Source organism: Epinephelus moara, chromosome 18 (assembly GCF_006386435.1).
Source record: "Epinephelus moara isolate mb chromosome 18, YSFRI_EMoa_1.0, whole genome shotgun sequence".
Taxonomy (NCBI): domain Eukaryota; kingdom Metazoa; phylum Chordata; class Actinopteri; order Perciformes; family Serranidae; genus Epinephelus; species Epinephelus moara.
Window position 1 is genome coordinate 14948735 of NC_065523.1, and position 20831 is coordinate 14969565.

The window sequence follows — 20831 nt, forward strand, 5'->3', positions numbered from 1 at the left end:
TTGAACGGTGCTCACGGCTCACTGCATGGACAGCCTAGCTTGCTGTTCTGTGCCCGAGCTAGAGGCCACAACCCAACCTAAAAAGCGTGCCATTGAGATGTATGTTCTGTACTTACCGGCTGAAGTCCAGTAAAGTCTACAAACGAAGATTCCTTGTTGTGTGAAGTACTTTCCACCCACGCACAAAGGATTACAACTCATCAAAATTTAACTCTAATTGGCAACTGGGTGGCGCTATAACAACAGAAAAATTCTTAAAAATGGCTAAAATGCGACTGATCGCTGTGGCTCCCCCTGTGGCCGAATGTTTTGGGTTTTTTTGTCGAATTTTTGGTATGACTAAGTCATGGTATGGTATGCTGTACATAATCTGTCATTCTGTCAGTCAGTCATTCTGTCTGTCCCATGTTTTTCTACTCACTGACGTAGTCAATCTACTCTACTTTCAATAAAGCAATCGTACTATCAAATTCACAAAAACGCTGTCTGAATACATTGCTCTTCTTAATGGGTTCAGTTGACTATTTAATCTGCAATTTCCTATGACCTGTATCCCAAACACACACCATGTGAAACTGTACATGGGCAGCTGTGCACTCAATGGGTGTGGACTAGTTAATCAATAAGGAAATAACTGTGAGTTACAGTCCTGGTGAGAATTTCACCCATGGCTTTATTTCTTCTTAACAATCCAGTGCTTCATGTATCCTGTCCAAAACAGACCCACAAAAGACCTGACTGACATGCATAAATTCATTTTCAAAGAATGAAGCCCTATCCATAATAGATCTGAAGAAATGTCAGCACCGGTCTGAAGTAGACCCAATGATTGTTAGACCTAAACCCACAATGTGGTCAACCCAAGCAGAACACCCCAGTCACCAGAGTAAAATGTTGGCGTTGTACATTTCTCTACATGTTTTCTGTACATGTATATGAGCTGACTTTCTCATCAGGAGGAGGGGGTGGTGAGTGATGTGACACCTACGAGAGGAGGCTGCAGATGGCTGCTCAAGACCATAAAAAGCAGGTGTTTGGAACATGTGCAACAGCAGGTACTTTTAAAGGTACACTATGCAGAGCTGTCTGTTAGTTTTTGTAAACATGCTCACCAGCAAAAATGAAAGTGAAGGCCAACACCAGACTCACTCTTGTTTGGTATTTCGCCCTGCTATGTTTCCATTTTTTCAGTCTCTTGGATGTCAGCTGTGTCTGATCTGGCACCTGATTGTTACCTTTTTACAAATCCCTGACTTCACCTGAGCACTGAGGTTACACACCCATAAACATCCAAGCAAAGAAAATAAGAATAAAATAAGAGAAGACGGCAGAGTCTCTGCAGATAAATAGACCACCACACACTTCTCTGACAGTTTAAGACATGTCCAGCCGTGTTTGTATCAACCAAACTGGGTATTTTAAGCCCAAACACTTTTCCCTTAACCTTAACCAAGTGGGTTTTTTTGCCTAAACCCAACCCCATCACCACAGCGCTGTCACAACAACAAATTAAAACTGAAACACAAGGAAACGTACAGTTTCAATATATACACAGCACATGAAACATACAAATGTAACATATCCGTGGTTTGCAGACACATACAGTTCCATCATTTATTCTGGTGAATGGGTTAAACAAAGAGACAACACCACAGCTTGTGGGGAATTGTGGGTACATTTTCTCAAACCAACAAACCTAAAAAAAACCCAGCATTTTAACTTTAAAGTCTCTCAAACTCTATGTATTATCCCCATATTTATATTGTTATTGTGCCTTGCCCATCTCTATGACAACTGGCTTTTCGCCTCGTCTTTAAGTGTGGCCACGCAGAATTAACACTTTTGCCTTCCCATGTGGGTGGATGATATGACTAGCTTGTTTCCTGAAATATTCTCGCCTTTAAACCTTGTAAAATCACCAAAAAAAAAGTTTGCCTCCGTCTCTGCTGACTTGTGCTGTTGCGTTTTGGTCTTCTGATATTTTTTCTTGTTCCTGTTTTATGTCATGTTGTTCTAAGAGTGAAAAACATATCCGTGACATTTTCAAAAATCCATTTCAGGTTATTTAAAGGTGGATTTTCACATCATCACGGTGGCTCTTTGTGCATCTTGAATGTCGCCTATATTGACTGGAGCAAAAAGCTTTTCGAATGCAGCTGATATTGACTTAGGAAATGCTCAGTTGGTCCTCATTTCTAATTTTACCCAGCATTCACTGCAAAAGTCAAGTCTAATATACACTGACTGGTCACTTTATTAGGTACACCTTGCTGGTATCAGGTTGGACCCCCTTTTGCCTTAAGAATTGCCTTCATTCTTCATGGCATAGATTCAGCAAGGTGCTGGAAACATTCCTCAGAGAAAATTGGTCCATATTGACACAATAGCATCACACAGTTGCTGCAGATTTTCCAGCTGCACATCCATGATGTGAATCTCCTGTTCAACCACATCCCAAAGGTTCTCCATTGGATTGAGATCTGGTAACTGTGGAGGCCATTGGAGTACAGTGAAATCATCGTCATGTGTCAGAAGATGGGTACACTGTGGTCATAAAGGGATGGACACGGTCAGCAACAATACTCAGGTAGGCTGTGGTGTTTAAACCATGCTCAGGTGGTACTAAGGGGCCCAAAGTGTGCCAAGAAAATATCCCCCACACCATTACACCACCAGCATCAGCTTGAACCGTTGATACAAGGCAGGATGGATCCATGCTTTCATGTTGTTTACGCCAAATTCTGACCCTACCATCTGAATGTCACAGCAGAAATCAAGACTCATCAGACCAGGCAACGTTTTTCCAATCTTCTATTGTCCAGTTTTGGTGAGCCCCTATGAGTTTCTTGTTCTCAGCTGACAGGAGTGGCACCCGGTGTGGTCTTCTGCTGCTGTAGCCCATCTGCTTCAGGGTTCAACGTGTTGTTCATTCAGAGATGCTCTTCTGCATACCTTGGTTGTAACGAGTGGTTATTTGCCATTCTCTTCTGACCTCTTGCATCAATAAGGCATTTTCGCCCAGAGAACAACCATGCCACGTTCAAAGTCACTTAAATCACCTTTCTTCCCCATTCTGATGCTCGGTTTGAACTTCAGCAGGTCGTCTTGACCATGTCTACATGCCTAAATGCACGCTGCCACGTGATTGCCACGTGATTGGCTGATTAGCTATTTGTATTAATGAGCAGTTGAAGAGGTGTACCTAATTAACATGGATGTTTATGTTACAGCAAGAGCTTTGGATGAAAAATGTTCAAGGCATAACAGCTGAGTGCCAGGAAATGTCAGTTCAAACAGTCACCATGGTAGTGCTGCGAACTATTTACCAACAGCAGCAAAGCTATGTTTAGCTAGTGTGTTATTAAAGAAAATAACATATAATTTAATTTCTGCCTGTGCACAATCATGTTGAGGTAGTTGTCATTCTATCTTTTTTTATTATTATCAGCACATTCCTCAACAAAACAACACAGAATATGGCACACTCTGCCACAGCCTGATAGCTTCCACCTCTTTACTGTAGAACTCTATCGTTGTACAAATGCCATTAAAAACACACTAAAGAGCCACACTGGGTGACATATTCCTTTATCACAATGAACAGCTAATGTAGTTAGTGCCTATATTTTCCTGGTGTGCAGGCTGCTCGGGGATGGAGTTCCTTGTTTACACTGTTTAGAGTTGGTTATAATGAAGGAATTTGTCACCCAGTGCAACAGTATGGTTCTTTTATGTGTTTTTGATTGTCTTTGGACAACAGTGGCTAATTATGTAAAATGCTATGGCTGCTAATGGAGCATTAGTCCAACAACTATTATAAAGACATATAGTTTAATATCTTGTGTTTTCCTTTTACACGTCACATTAACACTAACAACTGAAATATTTGATAATTTAAAAAAGCATCTTAGACCAACAGCACATAAAAGTATGTGGACAGGGGTGTCCCTCATTTTTTTAACCTTTATGTGCTGTTGGTCTAAGATGCTTTTTTTCTGGGTTGGTTAAGTCCCTTAGTTGTAATTAAGGAAATATGTATGTTTCATACAAAGATACTCTAGACTGCTATTTAAGTGTGTTTACAGATTCGTGGCAACAGTTTGAAGAGGGGCCTTTTTTTGTTCCTACATAACAATGGCTCCGTCCATTAAAAAAAAGGCTGATTTTAATCATAAACTGTGGTTATACCCAATTTGTTTATTTTTGTTTACGCTGCTTGACCTGGTTTAGCCTGCTTTGCCAAAGAAGGACCAAATTGGCAGGTTTAAGCTAGTTAATGACTTGAATTCAGCCTGAAAACTGTCGGTGAGGTGTAGCCTGATTTGGCCCCAACGCACTAGATGACACTAAATGGCCAAAAGTACGTGGACGCCTGTGGGATGAACTGAAATACCAGCTGCAAACCTGGCACTTATCGCCTAACATCATTTACCAACCTCTCCAAAGCTCTTGTGGCTGAGTGGGAGCAAAGCTGCAGCCAAAAATCTGGTGGAAAGGCTGAAACCAGAAGAGTGGAGGCTGTTACATGTCATTGTTTGATGTTCAGCAATCACATATGGGTAAAATGTTTATTTGTACACATACTTTTACAGACAAACTCCCACACGCTGTCTCACTTGCGAAGGAAATACTTTTATTGCAACATTTCGGTAACTAGACCTTCATCAGATAAACAGTTTTGTGACAAACAGAAGCCCTATTAGGTAGGAATTAAGAATGCAGTTGATCCTATAGGACCTATTTAATGTATACCTCTTGGGGGATGTTTATGACCATGGATGGATTACTGGATGGGCCCACTGGGCAAAGTTTCAGAGGCCCCCTGGCCTCGACCTGCAAAATGTCACTCGAAGAGACACATACTGACCAGGAAGAGACTCAAACCGACCATAAAGAAACACAAAACGACTACAACGAGATTCAAATAGCTTAAAAGACACATAAACAAACTTACAATGACTACAAAAGGGGCAAAACAACCAAAAGGAGACACAATATGACCATGAAGAGACACAAAACGGCAACAAAGAGACCCTGAGGGACTACAAAGAGACTTAACATGACTACGAAGAGACTCAAAAGGACTATGAAGACACACAAAATGACCACAAAGAGATACAAAAAGGCCACAAAGAGACCCAGAGGGACTACAAAGAGACTCAAAAGGACCAAGAAGAGACACAAAATGGCTACAAAGAGACCCAGAGGGACTATGAAGAGACTCAAACTGACTACGAAGAGACATATGATGACTATGAAGAGACACAAAATGACTACAAAGAGACACAAAACGACTATAAAGAGACCCAGAGGGACTACGAAGAGACTCAACATGACTACAAAGAGACTCAAAATGACTGAGAAGAGACTCAAAATTACTACAGAGACTCAAAAGGACCAAGAAGAAACTCAAACTGACTATGAAGAGACACAAAATGGCTACAAAGAGACCCAGAGGGACTACGAAGAGACTCAACATGACTACGAAGAGACACATAACGACCACAGAGACATATAATGACTATGAAGAGACACAAAATGACCACGAAAAGACTCAAAATGACTACAAAGAGACACAGAGCGACTATGAATAGACACTAAATGACTAGAAAGAGACATAAAAGGACTAAGAAGAGACTCAAAATGACTAAAAAACATAAAATAATTACGAAGAGACACACAATTAACTAAAAAAAGAGGCTAAACATCAATGAAGTCTGTGTTTCTTGCTCCTGTGTAGGAAAGGTGGTGGGGCCTTTTGCATATCTGTGCCCAGGGAACCATTGTCCCGTAATCCACCCATGTTTATGACTGTCACTATACTTTGTGTTTTTACCTTTTTACTTTTCCTCTATATATATATAATATTGTAGCTTGTCACACTGTAAATAGATGTTTGGTATTTATGCAGTCCCACTACACCTGGGGAATGTGGTTGACTGCAACTCACATCCTCTCCGTACTCAAGAGGGCTTCTCTTTGTCACAAAACGGTTTGCCTGATTAAAGGTTTACGAAGTAAAATACCAATAAACTTGTTTCTTTTGAAAGTTAGACAGTGTGTGGGAGTATGTCTGCAAATTGTTTCCCACTCGTCCCTCTCCTGCACATCTGTTTTGAAAAAGATGTGCAAAGTATTCTCCTGCTCTTCTACACATACTTATACAGAATACTATATGCAGAATACTGCCTTAAAAATGTTGTGCTGTAGTCGCCTTTCCCTTTGTGTACAATAAATGATGTCAGTTCAATTAAACTTTGTTTGTGCTAAACACGCAGAAAGCTAATAGCTTACTAATGGCACAGCGAATGCATTTTAAAGGACAAGTCACAGAGTGGGAAGAGACAGGAAGGACATAAAAGTTGTCTGTCATATACAAGTACAAGACCTTCATTACACAGGACATGATGCTATATTTTACAGAAGCGAACGGACACTGCACAGGAAAGGACACAACAGTGATTTAACTCCACACACACATCTAAACACAGAGTCAGCAGGCTGTCGTCAGCGTGCACATTTTATGCACTCTGTATTTCTGACAAAAACAGACTCTGATTATCTCTCTCAAACAGCCAATGCTCTTTTACCCACACAGAAAAACACACACTTATTCGGAATTGTGGTTTTCAAACACCCACAGCCCTGAAAAAGGCAGGTTTGAGCCCTTCGTATATTCTTTAACGTGAATGCATCCAAGCTGTCAGCGTATCTGGCACTGCAGATGTTTGATTGATGAGAGTATCATAGTAGGGTAATACTGCTATGTATGTATGTGTGTGTCGTCTGTGGATTTGTGAGGCTGGACGTGTTGAAAGGCTTCGCTGTCCATTGGTTGCAGAGCACCTCGAGGTGTCCGGCTGATCGTCTGGCAGGGGAAAGCCTTGATTGAATGTCTGGGAGCTCACCACTGAAAGTGAGGACATGGAGAGAGAACATTATCGATTTCTACAAAGACTGCTCTCTCTTTTCCCATAAATGTTATGGCTCTCTTCGTCCTTGCCCATGACTGTGCGAGTGTTTGTGCATACGAGTGCTCTGAATGGCAGGATAAAGGTCCTTTCATCTATGGCGTCAGCGCCGAGCCTTTCTTCTTCTCACCTGTGTTTGATGTCGAGACAAATGGGGCGGCACGCCTCGGAGTGTTTGTGTTATAATAAAGAATCTTAAAACCTTTGAGTCAAAGGAGCCAAATGTTTCAAACAGGAAATTCAGTTTTCAACTCTCTGCAGAAGCATCTGTTGAGTGTAAACAGCTTTTTCACCCTCGACTCCCTGAGCAGTTTATCTGAATCAGTCAAAAATCCGAAGACATTTAAGTTTTTTTTTTCTTCTCCTGCACATTTCTGTTTGTTTATTGACTGCATTAATCATCTAACCGGGTCTCCCCATCTGTCTTCCTTTCCAGAGGATACAGCCTTTGAGGCAGGTGTGCGGGTGCAGATCCACAGTCAGGCAGAGCCCCCGTTCGTACACGAGCTGGGATTTGGCGTGGCCCCCGGCTTCCAGACTTTTGTAGCCACACAGGAGCAGAGGGTAGGTGTCCATGACTTCCTCTTATACACAGTTAATAGCTTTTTTTTTCCCATTTCTCCTCCTCGTGCTGTTTTCCACTTTTAATCCACATGTTCAGCTTATCGCTCAGAGATAAAAAAAAAAAAAAAAAAACCCTCTGTGATAAATTACTTGCCATACGAGGCATGATGGGATTGCATGCATGCATGTGTGTGAGTGTGTGTCCCAGTACCCTCTAGACCCTGAATTGGCCCTTGCGGTCTCTTGGGGATGGTTGACTGACAAATGATAACTTCCCCCGCCATCAGCAGCTGTGACCTTGTTGGCAGAGAGGTGCTTCACTCCAACTCAGCCCCCCATCAATCAAACTGAAGCTTTGTCCCATCGCACAAGGCTGATATTAAAGGCTGCAGGTCTCACAGATATATACAGCCAAAGGTATTTAATGCAAATAGCCTTTTCTCCGTCACCAGAAGCCGCTACTTCACAAGTTTTTTCCAGTTTTTCTCTCTGAGTTTCAGTGAAGGTGTTCCCACACTGCCAGGCAGAGTGTCTCTATATTGTGACTCCTCTCAGGCGTGTCAGTTAGGAATCCATTTTACCAGGGTTATTAGTTCTGTCTCGCGTTGTAACTGTTTTTGTCTCCATTTCTTTGTTTTTCTTGCTGTCTACCTCTTTCACTTTCCCTGCTCTCAAGTTAAGCTTTTGAAAATGTATTGTCTGGCTCAGCGGTGGGAGCTGACTAGATTGCCCTTCTTTTAGCAGACAGATTTCTGTCAAGATAAATCCGATGCCTTTTCATTTTTAAAATGGCCTCTGTCTCTGGCATATCAATGCAGTCTCTGCTCCTTTGGCAAACAGCTGCGAAGAGTGAGTGTTTACAAGCATTTAAACCTGCGATAGCTGTTTTTTTGGTCACATGGGGGCAGCAGAAACAAGCTGTGAACACGACACTGACATATTAACCCATTTTAAATTGATGTGGGGAGCAAACAGTCGCCTACTTACTCATTCAGCAGATACAGAATAACATTTGCATTAATTTGGAGTCGTGTTTCTGGCCACCTGGCAAATGTGAGCGTATTCCACTAAATATCTGTCTCTTTAGCCACTAAATGCGCCGCTATGTTTACCAGCTAGTTGTTAACTTTGTGGTTTTTAGAGCTTTTTTACTGAAAACAGCTGCCTGCTGCATTAAAAAACAAAACTATGAGAGTGGTTAGAGTGAAGCTGAAAGGCACTATAAAGCTATGTAGAGATGAGGGGAACTGCAGAGTTGTTTTTTGTGGGTTCATCACGACTCTGTATGGAATCAGTGCATGGCGTAGGTGTCTCTCTGTTCAGCTTAAAGCTAGACTGGCTCGGCTGCTCAAAGATTGTGGGTCAAACACTTGAGTTTCCAAACTATGTAAACTAAAAGAATGTTGTCTTTGGCTGGTAATACTACATTTGACCCTTTTCACATTTTATTTGAAAGATAAGTTCTTGCCATCCCACAGAATTTAGAATCTCACAGGCAAGATTGAACAGGTTGAGGAACTATTTTGTCCTTTTGTCCTGATTTGTAAATCAGAGTCTGAGTTCTTTGTTCGATTAAAAGTACACGAGTACAAGGAAGCTGTCAGGCCATTAGAATCAGAATGCCTTTTATTGTCATTGTATCATGAAAAAAATGCAACCAAATTAGGAGAGCTACTTCTGAAGGGTGCAGACAGTTAAAAACCATATCCTCCATACATTCAACCATCAAGTCGCCACAATAATAATTTATAAACAATAAATAAGTGTAATAATCATAACCATGGGAAAGGGAGAGTTTTGCTGTGACAGCAGGTGGATGAAAGGCCAGATGGTTACAGCTAACGGTGCATTTTCACATTTTAAATAATTCCATCCAAAGTTCAACTACAGCTGAAGCAAATACAAAGTAGCCTCTAAACGCTTCCACCACAAAACATCTGATTACTTGTTAAACTGTGTGCTTCCATCCACCTGTTTTAACCTCTTGCACTCCACCCCCATTTTTTAGCGAAAACGCCTAAAATGACATACCGAAATTAAAATGACTGTAGCCTCTGAACCACTCTGAACCACTCTGACTACATGCATACATGAGGTCTTGCCAGAAAGCAAACTCTCTGAAGTTTCTTGTGAAAGTGTTAGAAACACTCTAGGTGATACAGGGACAGAGTAATGGGCCTCTGAAGTCAGTAAAAAGTTGAAGATTTTGCCTAAAATAAAATAAAAAATGATTTTTCAGGATGAATAACTGTCTGTGGCTTCATCTGAGCAGGTAAATGACACTGTGGGGCTGTAGGCACACTATCAATGAACATTTGTTTCAGGTTTGAAGAAGATTGCTCAAAGTATGACCATTCTACAGTGTTTTTTCCATGAAAAGATCCAGGCGGAGCTCCAAATGACAGAGCGCTCACTCCGCTTCAAAACAGTACTATCAGTGATCAAACAACACTCAGCCAGCTTCAAACATCGTACCTTATTGAAATCAGGCGTGATTATAATAGCTGATGTTGTTTATGACAGAAACACCATAAAATATCACCAAATAAAGCCATATGAAACGTGAAAGTTGTGATCCTACTTTCTAGGCGGTATATCTCAGCCAAAAATAGTGGTAGGAGTGAGACCCTTACCTTTTATAAACCAGCTACGTATCCATTGACGGCTCCGCATGAGATCGCGAGTAATCCTGTAACTTTTCCCCTCGAAAAACGGCATGACATGACTTGTCACCACTCATCGCGATTTTGGACTTCGTGTATTTAGGCTGCTCTGGTGCGAAAACCATAAGGAATAAAAGAAAAACGATGACGGATTCAGGAAGCCGAGAGCTCCCTGAATCCGGTGATACCAAGCATCACATGGTTTGATGACGTAGTGTGCCTGTAAGATCCCATTTAACAGAGGAGGGAGGGAGTGCGGATGCTGGCGTCCGAACAGTTTGCGCATGAAAAACACTTGAGTGGAAATGCCCAAAGTTTTTTAAAAGAATTGAGAAATAACAAAAAAACAGTTTTTACGCTTGGGGGAGGTGGAAAAATTGGTCTATCGATAAAAGGTAAATGCAACAAAGTGCAGTGGAATCAAATTATCGTTGTAATCGTCATTGCATAGGTCACTGCAACCTCTATTTGTCATTTTAGTTGTTCAGAATGCACAGTTTCCATTGTCCAGTGTGGCCTTTCGTGGTTTGACATTTAAGGTTTGATTGGCTCTCTTTTAATTTAGGGTTTGTACTGTCATAAAAAAACTGGAAAAGTCATGGACATTAAAAACAGCAATTTCCAGGCCTGTGGAAGGTTTGGGGAAAATAAAAACTAAAAAAGGTTTTGGAAAAGTCATGGAAATCCGCTTCACAAATACGTGTTTAATAGAGTATATATACTGTATATACAGTGTTAATGTTTGGGCATTCGCGGAACCCATCGGCTGTATTCGGCGTCTGACTTCCGGCAGACGGCGATACAGCCTCTGGGGGCAGACCCCCGATTTTTTGGCATTCCGGTTTGATTTGGGCGGAGGAGGTGAATTTCCGTTTCCCACTTCCGTTTATATATAAGTAAATATGCTGAACCATTGCGATGGATTCAGAGTTTGCAGTGACGCCAATTATGTTCCACCTCGTTAGTTCACCGCATGGACCGTTTATCCTGGCAATAACTGCAGCCGGCTCAAACGTGATTGGTCAATATCATGCGGACTACAAACAACCTACAACCGGAAACCAGGGCTCTTCCGCTCTTCTTCCGGAGGCAAGATCTCCGGGGTTTGCCTACAGACTCTACAGTGGTGTAAGAAGTTACAACGGGCCCCAGTGCACACTTTCATGACGGGCCCAAGTGCACGCTATCGTGCTGGTATTGTCTAGACACAAATAAAGACTTGACATTGGAGAATATCAACATACAGATTATGTAGCAATCATCATTTCATAGCTGACAAAAAAAAGGAAAAGTAAGAAAATAATTGAATTGAATAGTTTTTATAATCTAGTGCCGCCGTCACGGTGGTGCAGTGGTTAGCATTGTCACTTCACAGCAAGAGGGTTCCTGGTTCAAACCCAGGTTGGAGGATCCCTTCTATGCAGAGTTTGCATGTTCTCCCCGTGTCAGTGTGGGTTTTCTCCGGGTATAGATCTATAGATTTTATAGCATATATAGAAATAGCATATACTTTTTGTTTTAGATAGCTACTGACTGTTTAAGAAAAGAAAAAGAAAGGAAACCATGACACAGATGGGTTTACCACTATTTTTAAATCAATAATCATCTTTATTTATCATTTATCTTTGAACATAAGTATATTTCAAAGGTGGCAATCTCAATCACTTGCAGTGACCTGCTCTCTCTATGGGCCCCTCCACCCCAGGCGCCCCAGTGCAGCCTGCCTGCACTGTCTATAATTACACCCCTGGGCAGATCAGTATGTTACTTGACGTTAGGTCGTTCCACGCATGGGTAATGTCAGACTTCCGGAGTTGCAGCTTCTACTGTGACACCTGACTGGAGAATTAGTACCTACCTACCGCTTATCTCGATGAACTAGCTCCCAGTATTTGCATAACAATCGTGGATGGAAAACTGCATAAATTTGCATTTTCTTTTGCAGATTTTCTGAAACTTTGGTTAAATTTGCACAACATTTGGATAGGAGCCTGACTGTTTTACAGATGAGGCATTTACAGTGACCAGCCTTACAGTGCATGTAAACACCCTCAGCTCCCTGGTTTCTCAGGTGCACACAAACATACTGAATGTGAGTGACTGAAATTGCACGAAAAAGGACTTCAGTTGTAATTTCAAAAACTTTTCTTCAGCATAATTGAGTTGAAGCCTCGTCTCACTACATCACAGCTCAGTGTGGAGCTGTGATGCAGAGTCACCTCAGCGGTAGGCAGGAAGGAGAAGAGGATGAGATCTAGCCGGTGATGTTTAGGCCTCCTGGGTAATGAGCCTCCAGGGTTTCTGTCTCTGCTCATCTGTCAGCCCACTTCTGTGTGACTGGCAGGGGTGACGGCAGTCCCTCCTCTGCTCGCCCGCCTGCCTGCTGCGGAAACACTGCCCCTCTCCACAAGCACGCACAGTGGGGAACACAGCAAATTTAGCTGCAGCTAATTAATGCAGAACTGCACTTTGTATCAGAAGTCTGGGAAAATCCCTCCTGCTGCGAGATGTTCCCACCTGCCTCTTCAAGCTTCTCCTTCTTCTGTAGAAACCCGGAGAGCACTTTCAAATGCGTCCAAAAAAAATTCTGATAATGATGATTGGGTAGAGTATCTGGGTCAGAGATTTGGGATGGGGCCGTGTGGAGTGTGTTACAAAAAAAACCTGGTGATTAGTGGATCTTTGTAATGGATAGCAATCAGTCTGCCTGTGAAAATGACTTTGACAAAGAGTTTAAATGAGCTCATTTTGGCTAATAATGTTGGGCTGAGATCAAAGCAGTTCAATCAAGTGAGCTAAAGGCACAGAGTACACAGCTCATAGTCGGGGCTGAATGAGTCTTCACACGCAGGCATTTTGAATTTTAACTCCCCAGAAAGAAATTGCCCTTCTTTGGGCTTTTGACTGAAGCTGAGAGGGCACGCCGTTCCCTTGGTTGAGAAAGTCATTCTTCCCAAGGATGAAAAAAGTCTATATTATACCATTATTCCTTTGCTGCCTCTTGATTCAAGCTCAGGGTCATTGTATATCAGTTTAGCTCTGCAGAGGGCGTTTAAGAAAAAAATTGTGGCTCTATTCTGTACACCGATTTAATGTTAAGGTCCTGCTCAAACTCTACAGTTTCCATTTCCGCTCACCCAACCGGCGCTAATACAATAACCTTATTAAAAGCCACCCTGTTCTCATATCAACTTTTTTTTAACAATGTCCCCTGCTGACCAACTTGTAAAGCCTAATTAAAGCATTGCTCCGGTACAACAGGGGAACGGAACATTGATTAATAACACCCCAAGTGGAGCACAGGCCTCGTCTCTTATTAGATAGACCATAATCAGGTCAACAGGTCCCAACTCAGTGAAAAGTGATATCGAGCACCTTGGATTATCTGATTACAGAGAAATAATCAGATCTGGAATCAGCCCCAGCAGACTCTAATTAGGCCAGAAATGAAGATTAGCCGAGGTGTGAAGGTGATTGTAAAGGTTAAGGATTGCTTAGAAGCACCTTTCTTAAGTCCCTAATAAATTAATAGCATATGGATGTCGGCATTCATTGCTTGTACTCGCTGCCAGCTTCAGGGAGGGAATGTTTAATTATCACAGGAGACATTGTAGCCGAGCCCAGAAATAGCCAGAGGCTTTTGGACACTGAAATATTCAGCATACTAGATTGGTGTTTGGATTGCATTTTAAATTTATTGTCCTAAGTGTCTGGTGAAGTGATCTGAAGACCTGAAGCATCGAACTCCCCAGAAGAAGAGATACACCATCGCCTGAGAGGAGGGGCAGGGTTTCAAATTCTGTCAGTGCTAACAAGCAAACTGGCCAAATTTCACCTGGCAGGATGTTATGTTTTGCCTCATCCAAAAAAATTGCTCCTTTGGCAGAGGGGGAGGCCTCAGTTGGGATGCATTGTGATGACAATGAAGGGAACTGGGGAACAGAGGGTGGTGGGTGATGGATGCAGAGTGCGCAGCTAGAGCGCGCTGCCTGTGTTTTGGAGCAGATGGGCCTCCACACTGCTCGGCCCGGTGTCCCTCGTTCTTCATCTGCTGTCCCAGTCCTCGGAGCCACAGGAGCAGGAGGAGAACATTTGGAGTTTTTGTGCTCCCATCGCCGGGTGTTGTGGGATTTTTCTGACAGAGTCTGGCTATCTGTTGAATTGTTTTCTGCACCGCCTGGTTTGTTGTGAGGCTCTTCTGCTTCTCTGTACTGGCTGGGTTTCAAGGACTAAGGAATGCGTTTTGGAGAGCTGCTGTCGGGATCTGTCCACATTATACATGGATTTTCTGTGTAAATGTGTGTGGGCAGGAAGTCATGAAAAGTCTTAAAAAAGTCCTTAAAAAGTTTGTTTTTTTGTTGTTGTTGTTGTTATTGTTGGTTGGGCACAGTTACATGAGTTCTAACTTTTGTTTGTCTGTGTTTGCGGGCTGTTGGCAGGCCCACACACAGGAATGGCTGAGCCCCTGAGTAGGTCCAGCACATTTTTTTCCCACAATGGTTGCATACAAATTTAGAGGCAGTTTTCATTTTGAAACAGGCTCCATTTCACTAAAGCAACAATGAATACAATGTTAATTTTTCTTCGACAGAAAGGGAATCCAGGCACTTTGAAAAAATATAGGAAAACGAGAATGTAAATATTAAAAAGCCTTTATTGTAGAGGCTAAATCATTAAATGAACCAACATGTTTCGACCACTGCAGGTCTTCGTCAGGGCTTTGAAAACACACAACACAGGTATGGCCCCACCTATATAGTGGCAGGAACCAATCAGAGGCCATCACATGACCCATATAATGGCATAACAAGTGAAACAAATAGACAATAATGAAAAAATAACAAGGTAACAACACACCCAGAAAAAAATAATTAAAATATATACACACCCATAGGCTGTAAGAAAAATGGCGAAGCTTGTAGAGAGTAATGGTAAATCACAAAAAAAAAACAAAGTTAAGTGGAAGCATATCTTGCGTTATCTTCTCAGACTGGGCGGGATCACAGCGTCTCCAAATGAATGATGTGTGGCTAGCACCGCTAGCAGCAGCAGCAGCCGTCGTTCCATGCAGGTTAACATCCAAATGCTTGAGTTGAATGTGGTTGCGCATCGCTCAATTCCAGTGATATACATACCTGTTTTTTTCTGACACAGCCTACATGCTACATTGTTTTCATTTTCTAGATCAAAGTACTGCCAAACCATGCTGGTTTTGCAAGAGGACATCTCTCCAATTTCCCACCGTGCTGTTTTAAAACTCCAGTCTACTGCGGGGAGGGGGACGGCTCTGTAGCCCCCACTAGTGGCGGGCAGCTGCATGACAGTTAAGCGGCCTTGTACATGAATAAAACACTAATTGATTTAACCGACTAATATTTCTGGTGCCAACAAGCAAGGGGGCGGTTGTTTAACCATTTAGATGTCTAGCCTTGGGGTAGTCGCGATTTTTGTTCTAATGGCATATTTAGGCTCAGCAAGGTGATCCCTCAAGTGTCTTTTTGTACCACCTATGTAGAAAAAGTCTTCCACACATGGACAAGTCAGACGGTAAATAACAAAAGTTGTGTTGCAATGTATAAAATCATTTACTTTTTACATCCACAAAATGTTTAGTTTGCATAACGTTGTCACAGAAAGGGCAATGCATACATTTAAAAGTGCCAAAAGGTTTGGATAAGTGCTTTTTTTGTCTGCTGGAAGATGTGAATGCAAAAGTCTGCACCTAAGCGTGGGTTCAGGAAAGTCTTTACTCAAAAAAGTATCACTCTCACTAATGGCCCAATTATGTTTGACAATACGTTTGATTTGTTCAGCATGTGTACCGTATGGGGTGACAAAAAATGGATGAGACTGATGTGCAGGCTTCGGCCCGATGTTTTTTTGTTTTGAAGAAGTGTATCATGCTTTATTTTTGTGGTTTAATAGGTAATGGTGAATACTTTGGTCCACATTAAAATTTGGTTAATCCTGCCTCGCAGCTCAGCCTGAGAAAGCTTTCCCTTTTTTACCCCCTGACGAGCGGCCCTGGCTGTCTAGAGACTTCTTGTGCTTACAGCAGGCTGTTTAATCCTTTTTTGAGCAGTTTTAACTCTGCACAATTAGACCTACAGCAAGCACTGTTGGAAACAGTACCGAGGAAGCTCATCAACCCATAATGGGCAAGTGTCAATTTCAGCAAATCCTTGGATTCATTTAAATTGATTGTCTTTTAATAGGTTAATCAAATCAAATTTCGGCTGCTTTTCTGGGTCCAAATCATGTTAATTAATAATTATATTACTAGGAGTCATTGTTATATACATTACAGCTTGGAAGCCTTGCCAAAATGTGATATGAATGTAAATAAATTCATGTACTTAATAAATAATTCTTAAACACCCCAGTATGACCATGAAAAGGTATTAAATTGCACTCCATGTGGTATTAGGAAGGTCTGAAAACCACTGCAGCAACTCTGTGTGTGTGTGTGTGTGTGTGTGTGTGTGTGTGTGTGTGTGTGTGTGTGTGTGTGTTTAAGAGAAACCATCCTTTAACTAACTCCCACACCTCCTTCCTCACCTGTAGCTGACCTACCTGCCTCCCCCGTGGGGAGAGTGCGAGTCAAAGGCTCTGGAGTCGGGCTTTTTCCAGGTCTACAGTGTAACCGCCTGCAGGATCGACTGTGAAACACGTTACATCGTGGAGAACTGCAACTGCAGGATGGTGCACATGCCCGGTAAGCACCGCTGCTGCTCTGACTTCAGCACATAAACATTTTTGGAGCTGTATCGATCATGCATTCATCAACAGGGATTTTGATCAGGGTTGCAATATTTTGAGACTTAGCAGCTTTGAGAGGCCTCATATTGATATGACAGGTCAATACTGGATTAGGTGCTGGCATTTAAAAAAGACATGGGATTACGTGTCTGGCAGGGAAAAGGTGCTGCGCCTCACATATTGTTTCTACACTCTTCCAGGTGTCTTTCAAGAACTTAATGTTTAAACACCACCATTGACTGAATTCTCCCCATTCACACTGTTCCTAGGTGATGCTTCTTACTGCACGCCTGAGCAGTACAAAGACTGCGCTGAGCCTGCCCTCGGTAAGTCTGCATATACACACGACACAAGACAGAACACACGCATGCTGTATTTTCTGGTTTACATATCATTATTTGCCACGGCAGAGGATTAGGATTATCTTTTTTTCCTGTTGATACAGAGCTTTAATGCTAAACCTGCTTTAAAGATGAGCAACACCACTGAGACTTATAAGCTTGAGACGGCTCATCTTAAGAGCAGCTACAGTATATGATTATGAACGTCAAAGCACTGCAGTAGGAAACAAGTCTGCTTTGGAAATGGGTGATAGCTGCCATCACAGTCTTCTCTGTGCGTCATCATTTAAATAGCAAATTGCACAGTGGAGGAATAATTCAGCATGTAGACTCTGTGGGCACACTGCAGCACTCTCAGTGCAAAGTGTGTGTGTCACTACTAAACTTTCTGATTTATCAAGAGAACAGGCCTCATCTCAGTATTTCCCCTTGTGTGTGAAGAGCTCATCAAGTCAGTAACCAACATCAGAGCAGACAGGGACTGCAGTGTTAGAGCTCAATTTAATGGCTGGATGGTCAGATAGATAATGGGTCATATTTCCTGCATTGAGGTAAATTAAACAGCTATATGAGAGGGTTTTGGCAGCCTCTCTCCCATTCCTTCAAAGTCAAGATTTTATATTAACTTTGTCAGTTTTATTAAATGTTGGCTCGTCCTGCTTTTTAAAGATATTGATCTGATTTTCTTTGTTTGGACTTTTTATGGAACTGCCGTAATGTCTTGGCTTAATATTTTACCTTTTGCCAAAGCCATATACTCGAGAGAGAGAGAGAGAGAGACTCATGAAATTCAGATGAGACAGTTTCTTTGTGATTTTATCTAAATTAAATTCCTTGGAAAGTGTTTAAAAGTCAAGAGTTTAGCCTTCCAAAGCAGCAAGATCATAGGGAGATGTTTTCTTATCTGTTTCCTGTATTTGATTATCGTGGTCACAAAGTCGGCCGGGGACTATCCCACACTATCCGTTCCGATCCAGTGTTACATCATAATACTGGATGACACTTAAAGGGGGTGTACCACATGACATAGCTGATGTGCTCCACTGCAAGAAATGTGATTTATTTGGTCAGCTTGTGTTTTTCCCTTACATATTTCTGATGCCTGTTAAGAGCGAAGGAAACGTAAGGATGTTGAAGAAAGACTCTCAGTAGTCTCCTCCTTTTCAGTAACACACATCTAACAAAGCCATTACGCTGCAGACCTTCTGTTCACCGCATTCCCTGCTCTGTGTGACTCATTGCACATAAACACAGCTGTAGTTTCCTATTCAGTAATGAGACAAGGAAACAATGTTGAAAGTTACCTGAGTGTGACTCCAGAACTGTAAGTATGTGTGGAGCCCACAGTCACTCTGTATCAGAAAATAAATGAAAGGCTGTAAACACAGACACAGAGGAGGAAACATAATTAAAGCATGATACCGCCTGATCACGTACGGTACGTCTTTAGTGTTGCTGTGGTGATATCAGAGAATAAGAGCTCAACCATAAATTGGAACTCCTGTTTGCCTTTTTGATTGAATGGAAATCCAGCTTTAATTATTCTCAGATATTTTCAGACTGGGCTCTCTGTTCCCTTTTGGATTGGATGTCTTATTTTTGTTTCTGTGCCAGTGATAGCTGGGACAGGAGGCATAATGTGTTCGGATTCTCCGTCCATCCCATTCTAGTGAACGCCATATCTCTGGAACCCCTCAAGGAAATGTCCTCAAATTTGGCACAAACATCCACCTGGGCTCTGGTGATGAAGTGATTAGATCCAAAAGGTCAATTTCACTGTGACACCATAATGTTTTCTGGCCATTATTCAAGATCATAACTCAGGAACAGAAGCAGAGACATTTGGTCAGATATTAGATTGGTGACACTAATCTTGGGTGCCCACTTTGAAACTGTGCTGATTGTGTAGATCTTCTGTGCTGCCGGGTTGAAGCTCAATATTTGAAGCATTGTCTACTGTCATGGCTACAGCTTTGGGTTCTGTCCTATTTCTCTGGTAGTCCATCACAAGCTCATTGATTTTACTGATAATGGGCTTTAGGTGATGTCATTGCAGCATGTGACAAAGCTCTCTATCAGTGCTCTGTACCCCTTTGTAAAAACAGTCTCTAATGCCAGATCACACTACACAATCTGGAAATCCATCGGTAAAAATTTGTTTTCTTCCTTTACCTCTGGAGGCACTGCCCGGAGTTTTTTGACTAACGGAAGTGCAGGGGCCTCTGGGATCGCTCACCCCCTTCACTTCCGGCGATGCCCCCAGTGTTACACTCCTACCTGCAACTCAAGTGGCGGTAAAAACGTTGCAGCTAATGCCCTTTTTTTCCTGTCGTGAGGAGTGGAAGGTGTGCTGGTGGATGCACAACGCTTGTAAGTTGTTGTTTTTCACGTTGACGAGACGGCGTTTTGGGTGGAGCGGTCGCCATGGACGCGGAGCTTGCTGTTTCTGTAGGTACACATTTCCTGGGGACACCTGCATGTCTCGGCCCTGCCCCCTCCATCATGATTGGCTAAAGTGCAGCATCGTTCAACCTCAATAGTAGACGACAACCGACGCCACCTCTGGGACACTTCACAATGGTCCGACAGAAAGTCTGGCATGTTTGATTTTCTTTTTGCTGTTCATGACTTCTCCCATCACAGCTTTCACTTTGACCAATAGAACCACAAGAGCAATCTGCTGCTGTGGAAAACTGTACGTCAACAACACCCCAGCCTTTTAGATATTTCCTCTAGGGATGTTACCACGACAGAGTTAAAAGGAAACATGATGGTGTGAAACAGCAGAGGCACTTTATCAACTGCCATTAGCATCAAGCTAGCAAACACTGTTACTTCTTCATAATGGAGACGGACATAAAGTAAGAAAATTAAAAAATAGTGTCAGAGCTTTTTACTCACCACAACTACAGAGGCTACCAGCTTCATTTGAAACAGACTACATTATAGACGGTCCGTTTTTTATCATTCCCTCTGTATTTTTATATTTTTCCTTTTATCCGCTCCAGTTGGCTTCATAAACTTAACACATTGCGTCGTCATTTCAAACTCAACACTTCCTGTACCCGTTTAAAATTAAAAGCCCATTATAACCTCGGTTGAGAGAATCCCTTTATTTTCTAAATATGCTTTTATTGTGAAACATTTGAAGGAACTTGTTGTGGAGGATTCAGTGACTTGTATGTTTGCATACAGTACTTCAAATGTTGCTCCTGCCATCTGCTGGCACTTTTTATATTACTACAACAGCATTTCAGCTGGCACATGAACAGACACAGTGACTGAAATAATAATAAAAGTAATAAAAATAGGACAAGAATAATCCGATGACATCACCCATGATGTGAAAGACAACCAGCAATGCTTGGTCATGGACCAACATGTAGCCTATCATGTCTGTCGGCCAAGTCACGGCACGATTTTATGACCCCACAATCGCCTAATGCGACATCGTGACTACCAGAACAGACAAAAATGCCATGTAGTGTGAACCTGGCATAACTGAAGACTGAAAATTATTCACGTCAGTATAG

At 42.1% G+C, this 20831-nt stretch overlaps 1 protein-coding gene across 2 annotated transcripts in view; it reads left to right on the forward strand.

Moving 5' to 3' along the window:
• Positions 1–20831, forward strand: part of asic2 (acid-sensing (proton-gated) ion channel 2) — a 540319-nt gene that overhangs the window by 500294 nt on the left and 19194 nt on the right. For both annotated transcript variants that reach the window (XM_050069916.1, XM_050069915.1), the window contains 3 exons: positions 7408–7535; positions 16763–16913; positions 17227–17283. In XM_050069916.1, the coding sequence (XP_049925873.1) occupies positions 7408–7535; positions 16763–16913; positions 17227–17283 (336 nt within the window). The remainder of the gene's footprint in view (positions 1–7407; positions 7536–16762; positions 16914–17226; positions 17284–20831) is intronic.